Genomic DNA, 15,317 nt, shown 5'->3' on the forward strand with positions numbered 1-15,317 from the left:
TTCTACTACTCCTGGTCAGATTGCACCTATCCCCTACACCTATTGAGGGTGCAGCTACTCCACCCCCGACTGATATCCCAGTCTACCTCCAGCCTCAGCTTCCGGTTATGGTGTATATGATAGGGATCTTAGGGGAGCCATAGAGATGTTGGCTCAGATAGTTGCTTCCCAGGCCTAGAGATCAAATGTTGCACCCACTTCTTCTAGTCACTCAAGGGATTCCCCTAGTTTCCGGGTGAAAGGATTTCTCCAGTTGAATCATCCAGTGTTCATAGGTACTGATCCTGAGGAGGACCCCTAGGATTTTATTGATTAGATGCACAAGACCCTCCGAGTTATCCATGATACTGAGATGGAGGGAGTGGATTTAGCCTCCAACCACCTGAAAGGGGTGGCCTACTCTTGGTTCGAGATGTAGGAGGACTCCTATGAGGAGGGGAGCCCTCCGGCGAGGTGGAGTGAGTTTGTCGATGCTTTCATTGATCATTTCTTACATGCTGAGACTAAGGCAGCCCGTGCTGCCGAGTTTGAGATCTTAAAACAAGGTAGAATGAGTGTGTGGGACTATCATATAAGGTTTGCGCGCCAATCCAAGTATTCCATCTGCATGTTTCATACCATGGAGGCTAGAGTGTGCCAGTTTGTGTAAGGCCTTAGCCCCTTGGTTATTAATTTGCCTGTTATAGCTGCCTTGAATTATGACATGAACTATGGTAAAATAGTGGCATTTTATCAAGACATAAAGACCTACAAATTGAAGATCAGAATGGACTGTGAGGGCAACAACAAGGCACGGTCCGCGGGGAACTTTAGTTGTTTCTCTGGTAATGATGGTGGTAGGTCAGCATTCCGGGAAGGGTTGTCAGGGCCATCTCAATCCTTTACTCAGTCTTCGGTTTGTGCGCTGCCATCGGGGCCTAGTCAGCAGTAGTGGAGCCACTTTAGTCCCAGCCAGGACAAGATGGGATCCTACTAGACGGGTTGGTCTGGTGGGAGGTTTCAGTAGCAGCAGAAGCCGTCATTCCTTAAGTGTGATAATATGCACCTTGGGGCTTGCTTCATGGACCAGACCATATGCTATGGGTGGGGAATGAGGAGTCGCATTTAGTGGGATTTCCATTCGTCCCACCAGAGCATGGGCAGGGGTGCAGCATAGCCAGCCATCTCTACAAATACTACATTCGCAGCACCTCCTTTAGCTCGAGGCACTCCAACACCCTGTATGCGTGGTGCAGCTTTGGATGGTGCATAGGGTTTGGGAGGACCCATTTGTTTTTATGCTTTGAAGGGTCGCAAAAGTTCAGAGGCTTCTCTGGATGTCATCATAGGTATATTGACATTCCAATCTCATGATGTGTATGCTATTATTGATCCTGGTTCCACCTTGACCTATGTCACTCTCTATGTTGCCATGGAGTTTGGGATAGAACTAGAACAGCTTCGTGAGCCACTCGTTGTATCTACTTTGGTTGGTGAGTTTGTTGTGGCCGTGGGGGTTTATAGGGATTGTGTTGTCACAATGCGTGGTGGGGAAACCATGGCCGATCTTATTGAGTTGGGCATGGTAGACTTTGATGTAATCATGGGGATAGACTGGCATTATTCTTGTTTTTTCTAAGCTTGATTGCCAAAATAGAATCATTTGATTTGAATTTCCTAATGAGCCTGTTACTGAGTGAAAGGGGGATGATGTGGTACCGAAGGGTAGGTTTATTTCATACCTTAAGGCCACAAATATGATCAACAAGGGGTGTATTTACCATTCGACCCGAGTTACGGACACCGACCATAAGGCACCTACACTTGAGTCTGTACCAGTTGGGAATGAATTTCTTGAGGTCTTTCCTGATGAACTCACTGGGATACCACTAGATATGGAGATTGATTTTGGGATTGATGTGATGCCAGGCACACAACCTATATTTATCCCACCCTACATAATAGCACCAGTAGATTTGAGGGAGCTAAAGGAACAATTAAAGGATTTGTTAGAGAAGGGTTTCATCCGGCCGAGTGTGTCGCCTTGGGGTGCATCGGTACTTTTTGTAAGGAAGAAAGATCGGTCACTGAGAATGTGTGTTTATTATCAACAGCTTAACAAGGTAATGATCAAGAATAAGTGCCCATTGCAAATAATATATGACTTATTTGATCAATTGCAGGGTGCTAAGTATTTCTCCAAAATTGATTTGAGATTCGGGTACCATCAATTGAAGATTAGGGAGCAGGATATTTTGAAAATAGCTTTGAAGACTCGGTATGGGCACTTTGAATTTCTAGTAATGTCTTCTGAGCTAACAAATGCCCAGACAACTTTCATGGATCTTATGAATCGAGTTTTCAAGTCGTTCCTCGACTCTTTTTTTGATACTGTTTATTGACGATATCCTTGTCTATTTACGAAGTCGAGAGGACCACGCCGATCACCTCAAGCCAGCACTATAGACTCTACATCAACACCTGTTGTTTGTGATGTTTTCAAAATGTGAATTTGGCTTGAATCTGTCGCATTCGTAGGTCATGTCATCTCCAATGAAGGAATTAAGGTTGATCCTCAGAATATTGCTCCTGTGAAGAATTGGCCTAGACCTACAACTCCAATTGAAATTCACAGTTTCTTGGGCTTAGCCGGGTATTATAGGAAATTTGTTGAGGTGTTCTCCACTCTTGCCTCTCTGTTGACTAAGTTGATGCATAAGACATATAAGTTCCAATGGTCAGATGGTTATGAAAGGAGCTTCCAGGAGTTAAAATCAAGATTGACTACGACACCGATGTTGACCCCATCAGAGGGTACATATGGTTTTGTGCTATATTGTGATGCTTTAAGAATCGGATTTGGGTGTGTTTTAATGCAACATTGCAAGGTTATAGCTTATGCTTCTAGGCAACTTAAGAACCATGAAAAGAACTATCCAACACATGACTTGGAGCTTGCAACGGTTGTATTTACATTAAAGATTTAGCGTTATTATCTGTATATGGTCCATGTGGATATATTCACAGACCATAAGAACCTTCAATACACTTTCAAGTAGAAGTAATTGAATATGAGGTAGGGAAGTCAAAGAAGGAATTGTTGGCCAATGAGGTTCACCGGTTGGCCATCTTAGCAAATTATAGTTAAGGAGGGTAATTGTGCAAAATAGGGCTAAATCATCGCTTGTTGTGGAAGTCAAAGAAAAGAAATATAACGACCCATTGTTGGTACAATTTAAGAAGGGGATTCATAAACATAAGATCGTGGCCTTTTCTCTTTGCATGGAAGATGGTACACTATGGTACCAAGGGCGGCTATGCGTTCTATATGTGGATGCTCTCCGGGAACCAATCGCGACCGATGCTCACACCTCTAGGTATTCCATGCATCCGAGCTCTACAAAGATGTACCATGGTCTTAAGGAAGTCTACTAGTGGAACAATATGAAGAGGAATGTAGAAAACTTTGTGGAAAGATGTCCAAACTATCAGCTAGTGAATGCCGAACACCAAATGCCATGTGGGTTGGCACAGATCATAGATATTCCTATGTGGAAGTAGAAGATGAACAATATGGACTTTGTGGTAGGACTACCTCACACTCTTTGCAAGTTTGATTTGATTTGGGTGATTTTGGACCGACTCACGAAATCAACACACTTCTTACATGATAAGCTACCAACATAGTGGAATAGTATGATCAATTGTATATCAATAAAATAGGCAGGCCGCATGACACTCCACTTCCATCATTCCCGATTGTGTGACACAATTCACAGCTAACTTTTAAAAGAGATTTCAGTAAGGGTTGGGTACTCAGGTAAATCTTAGTACAACTTTCCATCCAGAGACCGACGGGCAAGCAGAACGGACTATTCTCGAGGATATGTTGCCCATTTGCGTTCTTGACTTTAAAGGTAGCTGGGATGACCATTTGCCGCTCATAGAATTTTCCTACAATAATAGTTATCATGCTAGCATTCATATGGCACCGTTTGAGGCTCTTTATAGTTAGAGATTTAGATCTCCAATTGGATGGTTCGGGATTGGGGAAGTGGAGTTGATAGGATCAGACTTCGTGCATTAGGATATAGAGAAAGTTAAGACCATTAAGGAGCATTTGAAAACTGGCCAAAGTCATCAAAAGTCTTATTCATATGTGCATCATAGTGATTTGGAGTTCCAAGAGGATGATTGTGTTTTCATGAAGGTTTTCCACATGAATGGGGTTAATGCGGGTTGGTAAGAAAGGGAAATTGAGTCCAACGTTTTTTGGATCGTACAGAATCATTAAGAGGGTCGGTCAGGTGGCTTACAAGCTAGAACTACCTCAAGAAATGTCCTTAGTGCACCCGGTGTTTCATGTGTTCATGTTGAAGAAGGTGGTTGGAGATCCGTCGCTTATTATTCCGATTGAGACTATAAAGGTTAATGAAGAATTGACTTATAAAGAAATTCCAATTGCCATTCTTGATAGGCAAGTCACGAAGTTGAGGAATAAAGATATTGCCTCCATGAAAGTGCTATGGTGAAACCAATAGGTCGAAGAGGCCACCTAGAAAGACAAAGAAGAGATAAAGAAGAAGTACCCTAATTTATTTGAATACCTATGTGATTGTATCCATGATTTTAAGATCTAACTTTCTAGAAATTATGTTCCGCATGTACAGCTTACGTTAAGGATACTCACCTCTTGGTAGTGCAATGTTTATGGCATTTTTGCCGGTGTTATTTCCATTTTGTTTTACTATTGGTGTTTGTTTTAGCAGCTAAGTCATATTGGTTTCTAATGACGGATTTTGGCCCTCATTTGAGGATGAATGATCTTAAGTGAGGGAGAATGTAAGGCCCCGTAAAATTTTACCAAAAACTCGGGATTGTACGGTCGTAGATCTGTCGTAGATTGAAGTAGAAACCTTAGCTAAATGTTAGGACCAAAAAAGCGGTATATTATACATCTGCATAATCATTTCGCGGGTCGCACAATTTCTCATAAATACAACATAAAATTTCTACAGGGGTGTTCTACGGCGCATTATGCGACCGCAAAATAGATCTGTAGACCACAGACCGGTCGTAGAGTGAAACAGGAAATGCCTAGTTCTGGGGGGCCATTATGCGACCCATTTGACGTACCACAGAAGCGTTATGCGGTAGCATATGTGACCGCAGATTTGCATCGGGGCTTCATTTCTCCTAGGGATCATTAGAACTCGACCCCACTATTATAAAACATCCTTAGGGATAATTTTAAAAGGTTAAAACTAATATTTCTAGAGAGAGGGAGTACTATAGAGTGAGAGGGGGAGTTTCTAAGCTCATCAATCATTAATTCTTACTCAAAGTTGAAGAATTTGAAAGAAGAATTCACAAGGTCTTAATCCTTGGGGTAAGTTTCTACTCCATATCCCTCAATTTCGTGATTTTAACAGAAAATAGGTAATAAGCCAAACAATTTATTAGGTGTGGGAGTTGTTTATTTTACATACATGTTCCATCAAGGGTAGTGGGATGATTTTTGAGCTCTTTTGAGTAACCTTTGGGTAGTAAGGTGAAAGAATCCAACATAGGAGGACCTTGAAACCTTAATGCACACACAGTGTTTTATGATGTTACACCCCATAGTTTCGTATGTGGGAGTATGTAATAAGTCACTTGATGTAAGCTCTAAAATGAGATCATATTTGAAAGTACATAAAGTAAGTTAATCATGTTAATTTGGAGGATACAAATATTTAAAATCATGGACTGCAAGTACCAAGAGGGTTGGAAGGTTTTGAAGCTAAACCAATTGAAGAAAATAAGTTTCGTCAAAAATCGACAAGTTGGGAATATTATAACATGTACTTCTGGGGCGAGACTACGGTGCTCAAATTTAAGAGGACTTTATGTTATGAGTTATTTTTGTCTTATGATAGTCGTGTGTTATGTTTTGTAGTCAAGCGAGTTGTGGAACAAAAGTTGGCAAAGATTATCACAAGTTACACTCATAAATATACTGAAAATTAGGTCGAATGTAGGGGAGATTTTATCCCAAGATAATTGTAATTAGGGGATGATGTACCTACCAAATTGAATATCTATGAGTCTATTTTGTAACGTATTAAACTGTTCATTGATAAGACATAGGAGTAGAGAGCTATTTGTAGTTTTACGAGACTACATAGGTGACAAGTAGGTGTGTCACTAAAGCTTTTTGAGCAATCTATTTTGTGTGTTATATGAGGTATTTTTGGGACATATTATATATTAAATTGAAGTTCTTGGAATTTAGTTTTTAACGCTCTTAACCATTCATTCATACGATATCCAGATAAAAATATATAGGCGCTTGAAGAAGACCCAATAATAGGGTGCCAAGCTAGCACCTCTTGGACTTTTCAAAAATGGATATATATAGGCCTTATGTCGTCTATTTCTCCACATACCACGGACATAATAAGACCCCTAAACTTACCCTCAATCTATACACAAGGGTTTTCAAGAATATTAACATCTCAAGTACGAAACCAAGAAGCTATAACACTAGAACGATCCCAACGACGTAATTATCGCTATATCGTCTCTCTTTTTCTTTGTAGTTTGAGTTTTTTAAGGTACAATTAAGAAAATGTCTAATTTCTGTAATTAAGCCTTAAATATCAGAATTTTGATAAATTTATTTTCTAATAGTTAGAACTCACGAAACGGTGAACGGAAGTCGGGGGTTCGAGTTATTCGACTTGTAGTGGACTATTTTGTGGGCTGTTACATGTTGCCTTTGGGCTGTCTATGTTGCTGATGTTTTATAGAGTTTTGGAGGATAAAATGTGTGAAGAAACACCACATAAAGAAGGAATGGTAGGCTGGTTATTCGTCATTACATTATTTTTAGGTTGTTTGACACTACTTTTGTTGTCGTTTTATGTATGAAGTTATTAGGGTGTGTGGGTTGTTTTGTGATATATTCTGATGAAGATAAATTTGGAAAATGATGCATACATGATTTTATTGTTGTGTTCTTGGTGTTGTTGGCATGTGGTATTGGATGAGGGCCTTATTACCGGGGAGATGCTGCCCAAATTTACGTAAACGAGCTAATAGTTTAAGTTGAAAACTTAGCCTTTACTCAACACTGATTTTGAATCTCCTTATGTTGTGGTAGATTGAGTTGAGTTATTTGAAGAATTTCCTGGAAGGTATTAAAGACTCAACAGAGTTAATGTATGTTATGGCTAAACCATTCCTTCATTTTGGCATGATATCATAACTACATGTGTTTGATACCGAGGCATATAGAGAAGTTCTTATTCCTAAATTTATGTACATTATCCTACTCTCATAAGCTATAGTATTCTCCCTTATCGGGACTTCATATTAAGTTTAGTTTTGTCTTCTTTCATCCAAGAGAGTAGAGAGTCTCTCTCTCTCTCTCTCTCTCTCTCTATATATATATATATATATATATATATATATATAGTATTTTCACTACCATCGAGCTATAATCGATCGTCATGCCCTATTGGGCAACCTCTGATCAGATGGTGAGTTATATACCAAGCCTACTGTGGACAAGCGCCTACGAGCGAGCCAGAATGGCCGAGATACAATGTCTAGTATGGTCGAGCGCCTATGAGTGAGCCTACTACGACAGAGCAGTTACAGATAACGAGCCTTATAATGTCGGACAGTTAATAAACTTACTATATTAAGAGAGTTGAGTCAGTATCAGCAGGTAAGCATATCTTTAAATTATCTTTGACTCTTAGTTACTTTTAGTTATTATATTATCAGTTTAGTTTCAGCTTTCAGTTATTCTCTGGCCTTACATACTCAGTACATTATTTCGTACTAACGTCCCTTTTACTGGGGACGCTGCATTTCATGCTTGCAGGTCCTCATTGATAGTTGAACAGACTATCCCAGCACACAGGGTCAAATATCAGCTTGGTGGTAAGCTCCACTTCCTCGGAGTTACCAAGTCTGGACCTTGGAGTCCATTTTATATATACAGATTTAATGGGTAGGTCGAGGCCCTGTCCCGATCACGGTACAGTTCAGTTATCTATAGAGGCTTGTAGATGAGTCCTGCATATTCTCTATATATCAGTAGATGTTCATGGTGACTTTATTAGCTTACACAGTTATATATATCAGATTTTGTGTATGTTTACCCCACAGATGAGAGAGACGTTATTTTTAGACGATGTAGAATATGGCTTCATCAGCCTAAGTTGAGGGTTACCCTTCAAGAGTTCACGGTTATAGAGTGATACGCTCTGGCCGAGTAGGGCACTGGGTGCCGGCCATGCCTCTTCAGGTTTGGGGTGTGACAGACTTGGTATCAGAGCAGTTCTGTCCTATGGAGTCTACAAGTTGTGTCTAGTAGAGCCTTGTTTATAGATGTTCTATGCACCACATTATATAAACATTAAGCTACAAGGCCTTTAGGAGTCTGTTACCCTTATTTGAAGTCAACATCTTACTATAGAGCTGAGTCATAAGAGTTCGAGCCAAAACTAATGTTTGCAAATTATAGAGATGCTTGTAATTAGAAAAATCACACCTAGCCAGAGGGCTAATACAACAGCAAGTAAGGGCATTAGTAGAGAGAGAATTCGTGACAACGTGGCCCTGTTTGAGGCCCTACTAGATCGTGCATACCAGATGGTGCACTCTAGAATAGTGCAGTAAGATATGAATACTAGAACGTTCAAAAATATTAGAAGACATGTAGTGGCATTGTAGAAGGGATATATATTTACTTTAGTAAGACTCTAGCCCCTAGTAAAAAGAGAATAGTAGGCGACCCGAAGAGCCAGTGAGATGGAGAAAGGGGAGATAAAAGTTAAAGAATATTTTGTTGAAGTTTTTAGAATAAGGTATTAAATATAATATTAGCAGGAGAATAGGAAAAAAGTAAATGAAGCATTACGAGTAATATGTGATAAAAGGGTTGTAGGGATAAATCATGATACGAGAGGATGACATTGTCTATAGTCTAGTAAAGGAAAAGACAAGAGGTGGTAGTCCTTGAGACTATAAAAGAGTATAAGTCATAAATTCATATCCTCATTTTAAGAAAATGAGTTGGTGACTCCAACGTAATTACCTGAAGGCTAAGTTAGACCCCCCGGAATAATAGAAATCAACATAGGCTAGTAAATAAGAAAAAATAATCGAACATGATTTAGGGACCAAAGGATTCGATAATAGTCGGCATTGTAATAATTTCAAAAATAGTGTTCCGAAAATGATAGAATGGATAACGCAAGAATAACCATTAAAGGTCAGTCAGGAAAACGATCCGCTAAAGCAAAAACTTTGAGCAAAGTTAAATTAAGGGACTAAGTGTGCCAGTTATACTAGGTATCACCCTCGCGCGAAAGAAATTCCATTGTCCCTATTGCAAGGCGAGTAAGAGTCGTTGAAGATGTGAAAAGATGCCAAATATGAAGAGGTAACTACGACTCCAGAACACTATGCAAGCACGACGCCGGGGAGAGGCAGTAAGGTTTCCCACACCAGTATTGATAAATAAGTGCAAATGAACACTTGATACATCATGAGCCAGTGCGAGAGGTAAGTCAAGACAAAGGAAACAACCCCATAGTAATTACATGATATATATATATACACAATATATATATATGTATATATATATATGAGAATTGACCAAAGAGTAGTTAGTAGTTAATTCAGGAAGAGCCTAGTTATGGCTAGACAAAAGGATAAAGATAAATTAGCAGACCGTGCAAAATAAACCTAGTGAACTCCAGCATAAGGAATTTAGCCTCGCTTATATGACATTGTAATTCACTGGGAATATTCAGATAAGAGCTGAGGTAGTTATAGTTGTCGTAAAAGTGTTACGGAAATAAAAGAGAGTTCCATAGGTGAGACAAAAAAATTGAGTTCAGAAGTAACCCTATGAGAACAAAGGAGCGGAAGTATGTAACTAAGGAAATTTATAGGTGAGTAAGAACATTAGAAATTTTGTCAGGGATATGATGTGATAAGCTCACAGCTTTACAAGAGTCAGAGAGTCTTCCCTAAATGCTACAATGAAAGACTAGCTGAGAAAATAAGGAAGAATGCTTCAAGCTAAGCATAGTGACCTAAAGAGGAAATTATCTTATAACAATAGTCTCACTACAACATTATATAAAAAGTGGGACCTATCATGCCTAATGAAAGGGGAAAAATAAAGTAATCAATATTCGAGATTATATGAATTGCATGAAATTCCAATAGGTGTGGGCAGTAATATAAGCCAAGTACTCATGCAACAAGTGGGAGAACCAGTAGAAAAAGTAATTGCTTACTTTTTCAAGAAGTATGAGAAGGAGCAAAAAGAATTATTCGATCAATGACCCAAACATAGTTACATTACGATGCACATAATATTTCGGAGTATTATCCATGCAGTTTATATGTTGCATTCCTACAGCTATAGGAGACGCCGGTATTTGTTTTGGGAGTAGGAGCCATTGTGTTGTGTTTATAATTGAAGCAATATCTCTTGACTTTGTTATGCCTCGAGAATATTGAGTACTTTGTTTGTGATGCTTAGGCTCAGTTTTTGACTCTTATATAAGTACCTTAAATTGTATGATCTTAAATTTGCTTAACTGCTTTGACTAGAGTGTCTTGATGAGTACAATCATGAGTGAGTTATATGTCATGTGTGTGTAAGGATTTGTTATATTCTGTGCATTGTATTTGATGCCTAGAACTTGTCCTGTGTGTTTGCAAAGCAAAATAGTAGTTTTGTTCAGTTTGGGAAGTGATATAGGCAATTCTTTGTTGAGCAAGATATGTATATTTTACCCGCCTAATTGTTATGTATCGTAGTAAACCCCTTTGAGCCTGTAATCCTGTTTCTCTTGCAACCACATTACAAGCCTTACACATTTTTTTAAATTAACCAATTGAACCAGTGTAACCTCTCATGAGCAATTAAACTGTTTATAAATTGTGTAAAAGTTAAAGTGTGGGGTGACTGGTTTGGCTTTTGAGTGGAACTAATGAAATAAGGAGAAAGGTGCACTGTTTTGAACAAGTAAGAGCCACTTGAATTGAAAAAAATATAGTTGTATTGCTGTGAAACAAAAAGTATTCCTTTATAAGTGGTGACTATTGATGTTATTGTACTTAAAGAAGTATGGGGTAATATACATTGATGTGAAGGTGGAGTTTGGTTTGACATAAGTATGGGGTTTCAATGTTAATGTATATATATTAAATTGCTTAGGGAGGTGTAGTCAATCTTATATATAAATATATCCTACCCATCTCGCAGCCTACATTACAACCAAATAATGTCCTACTTGATCCTAGACTGAATGAGCTCGATTAGTAGAGTAGTACACTACGGGAAAGCCTATTGTGCATCTTTTGTGGCATATGATTGTTATTTCTGAGAGTGAGTGAATTCTTTCTATCTTGAGTTCCTAAGTTCTCTTAAATTTTATTGTGTGGAACTACTCTCTTTTGTTGTGTGAGGGCACTTAATTCATGAAGGAAAGGTAATGTCACTGAACTGTATGTTGGAGTAAGTGGGTGAGTTGTGAATAATGCGTGGTACTTGCGAGTCAAATCTTGAGGTGAAGATGTTACGCTTTTGTGCTTAGTCTATTTTAAATACTCTTGGTATGATGAGTTAGGAGAATTGTTTAAAAATGTCGTGTCAATATAAAGTGCAGTTGTATTACTCGAGGACGAGCAATGGTTTAAGTGTGGGGTGTTGATGATAGGCTATAATTGCATACTTTAGTCGCTTAATACACTCTAATTTACTACACTTTAATTGAGTTTGAGCTTTAATCACTAATGGTGTGTATCATGCCTTGTAGGAGTGATTCCGAGCTATGTAGATGTTATGGAATGAATTCAAGTGATTTGGAGCTTAGAAGTCTGAGTAAAGGCCCAAGGAATTAAGCCAGGATCGTGTTCGGGGATCAACGGATGATAGTTAGAATGAACGAAGAATCGAGTAGGCATATTAGCACTGTCTAGTAAAATACACATAACCTTTTTCTCAGACCTCCATTTGGACTCCACAATCTATGGTTGGAAACTAATTTAAAGGGCTACAAATTTCATGTTTTATGTTTTTGAAAATTCTTAATAGAACAGGGTGAAAAGTGCGCATCAATTGCATGGCCGCACTTAGGCCGCGCTCGTCAGGCAGAGTCAAAGTGGATATGCGTGGTCCGAGAGCGGTTGGAGCGCGGGCGCGCACATCCTGTCCGGAAGATGTGTCCTTTTTTGCGTAGGAGAAGGTGTAATTGTTTGGGCCCAACCCTACTTGGTATATATACATGGAAAAATTGTAGTTTGAGCATGGTTGACACACTTTTGACACAGATTCGACCTAGGGAGGTAGAGACACAATAGGAACAAGGTGGGGAATTATTCTACGAGTTTTCATATCGGCCACTGTGGGAAAAATCATCAACGTATACCAGCTGATCAGGTGGCGGTGCATATATAATGCCATAACCTTTCCCATATCCCATATACATATATATACATACATACATACGCGTATATAACACCGTTTGAATCATATTTCAGCCACTGTGGGCAACATCATCATCATATATCGGCTGATCAGGTAGTGGTACGTATATAACTCCGTAACCTTTTACCATATCCCATATACATATATTTACATATATATATGTATATAACGTCATCTGGTCATGGGTCAAAGCAAATGTCTGAAATGCATGGAAAGTATGTTAATAAAATCTTTCGGAATTTCATAAGACCATTTTGTCTGAGCAATATCATAAAGTAAACTCTTTTTTCTTCAACTTTCATATTTTTTTGAGACCCTTGAACAGATGATAAAATATTATGACACATGAAAATTCAAGAACATAGATATCTCTAATATTTCTATGAATAGAGTCATTTATGGAATTTGTGCATTTGCACGTTTCGTTCGTATCGTATGGATCATGCCAAAAGAAAGAAGGGACAGCCTTAACATACCTGGACCGATTCTCTTAATAATCGCTCTAACACCCTGTCTTTTGTGTATCATTTTACCAACCAAAACAAGAGGTCTACTCCAAAATTCTGTAGTAAGCAACCTTTTTCATATAAAACATAAGCATCCATTTTTTTGCAATCATGTGTTAGTTATGTGGACTTTTCTAACAACTTCAAGGAATTGTGCTTGGAAAATCTCTCTAGCTGCTTCATACTACTAGAATATTAAATTAGCAAACAAATTAAAATAAAATGAAGACCTGCAAGCTTCAACACATCCCACATCATTTCCTCATGTTCAGTTGTTCCATAGAGGCACAAAGTAGCAGCTTGAATGCCAAATACTTGCCACAACAACTTCCCTGGGTTATTTTGTCGCAACAAATCCTTTAGATGCATATACAACCAAAACCGTACTCGATTCCAAAAAGGACATGAAATACGTTTTGAGTACATACAATCTTCCGAGGGAAGCCAACACTTTTTCCAAAGGTATCCCCCACTTCCATGCACACGATATGCAATTTGTCTAGCTTTTGGATAAATAATTCAATAGCGTTTACTCAACAACATCTAATCAGCACCTTCTATTGCAGAAATCAAATGCAACAAATAGAAACTTTGTTACATATAAGAAGACCCACATAGCAGTTCTTTGAACACTCCACACACTAGGATTTACATTGTCATATTTATTAGAAGCTGTCAATATGTCGTGAAACACTGTAGAATAAGTGTAAGTCCACCGACACTAAATAAAACCCATAAACAACTTAATTCACCTAATTCCCTAAGTGTGACACATATGTAAGAGATTAAAAGTCATCAAATGTAAATGGGGGGTGCTGCCACGTGGGAGTGGAAAGAATCTTTAATCTATATCCAACTTACTAGTTAATTAGATAATATCCCATTACACGGTAATTAACCCATTACCCGCATTATTAAGAATTGTCTCAAATTACATAAAATTTTACTCACTTTCAACACACTTTATATATAAATCCTACTATCATGGTCATGTAATACCTTGTATGGTACTAGTCCATAAATACCGAGTATTTTAGCTTGAGCTGTATTTTGTTCCAACATGCTAAACTTGGACGAAAATTCGTTTTCTTTTACTTGCTTCCCCTTTCACCTTTACGAATTTATTTATTACTTGTTTGAACTAGCATAATCCTTATAATCTCCAAATAATCTTCTCCTTGGACTGATGTCAGTTACATTATGGCAAATTCAACGTACAACACTACAGGGTGCAATATCGTCGTAATGTAGTACTGCGAGACGTGACACCTCACTTCCAGTCTCTCATTAATTTATTTATGGTATATTTTCATGTACAAAAATATGGGGTGTAACATCATTCCCCCCTTTGGAAAATTTGTCCTCGATTGTTGACTGATGCACTTATCGTCCTCAAATCCCATAGCTCTTGCGAATTCTTTAGTAGTCCTTTTGCAATCTAGGTAATTGTTCTGTGAATAACTCCAAAGGCCAGGGCATTCCCCCCTTTAGGCCTCTTTCCCAATGCCATGACTTGTGATAGAATTCCTTCCAATCTCGTAACTGTTTCTACCTTCCATTATGCAGCTTCTATGATATCAACCTTATAAGTGTGCTTATGTGACTCTCCTCTCCTTTTTCCTCCAACTTTTAGTCAATCCTTAAGTTCTTCACTTGGTATTAGTCGAACTTACTAATATTGCTATATCTTATTTTATAGACATGGTTATCCATTCGTATGACTTTTCTGAATCTACATAGGTCATACTATACAATAACTTTTACCTCGATTTCTCGTTACGGAAGTCTGCTACCAACCATCTGCCTCTGAGTGTCTCGTTCATTATTCACCTTTACCTTACTTTCCTTAAAGCCTCACATCACATCTTCTATCTTTTCATAACCTTCCCTCCACATAAATATAATTCACATCTACGTTTTGAACTTCTATTATAATACATGCACCTTTTTACAGATTCTCGTGAGAGCTTCAAACTAACTTTTTATGAGACTGGTACCCTTCTAACTGGCTTTATCGTAGAGCCGTTATAGAACATAGTTGTTGTGCTATCTCTCTTCCACCTCTAATATTAAGAGTGATTCTACTATGTTCTTAATCATAACCTCCATATTTTTTCTAGGTCTAATAATCAGACTCTTGATTTACTTGGGTGATGTGATTCTTTAGCTTCCTCTTCCTTCCAACCAGCCTTTATGTAGGCTTAAGCTAACTTCCGATTTGTGGCGCATGGTATCAGTTATTACCTTAGCCTTTCATGGACGTTATGGAATATCCATGATACAATCTTTTAAAAATTCAATCATTTGTCTATGCCCTGAGCTTAATT

General features: G+C 38.4%; 1 protein-coding gene across 1 annotated transcript; it reads left to right on the top strand.

Annotated features, from left to right (window-relative positions):
• The first annotated feature begins 703 nt into the window (after positions 1-703).
• On the top strand, positions 704-2,966 carry LOC138875310 (uncharacterized). Its single transcript, XM_070154134.1, has 4 exons — positions 704-895; positions 1,289-1,576; positions 1,683-1,998; positions 2,518-2,966. The coding sequence occupies exons 1-4, from the start codon at positions 704-706 to the stop codon at positions 2,964-2,966; spliced, it is 1,245 nt and encodes a 414-aa protein (XP_070010235.1).
• The last annotated feature ends 12,351 nt before the right edge of the window (positions 2,967-15,317 follow it).

This window comes from Nicotiana sylvestris, chromosome 8, assembly GCF_000393655.2.
Source record: "Nicotiana sylvestris chromosome 8, ASM39365v2, whole genome shotgun sequence".
NCBI lineage: Eukaryota > Viridiplantae > Streptophyta > Magnoliopsida > Solanales > Solanaceae > Nicotiana > Nicotiana sylvestris.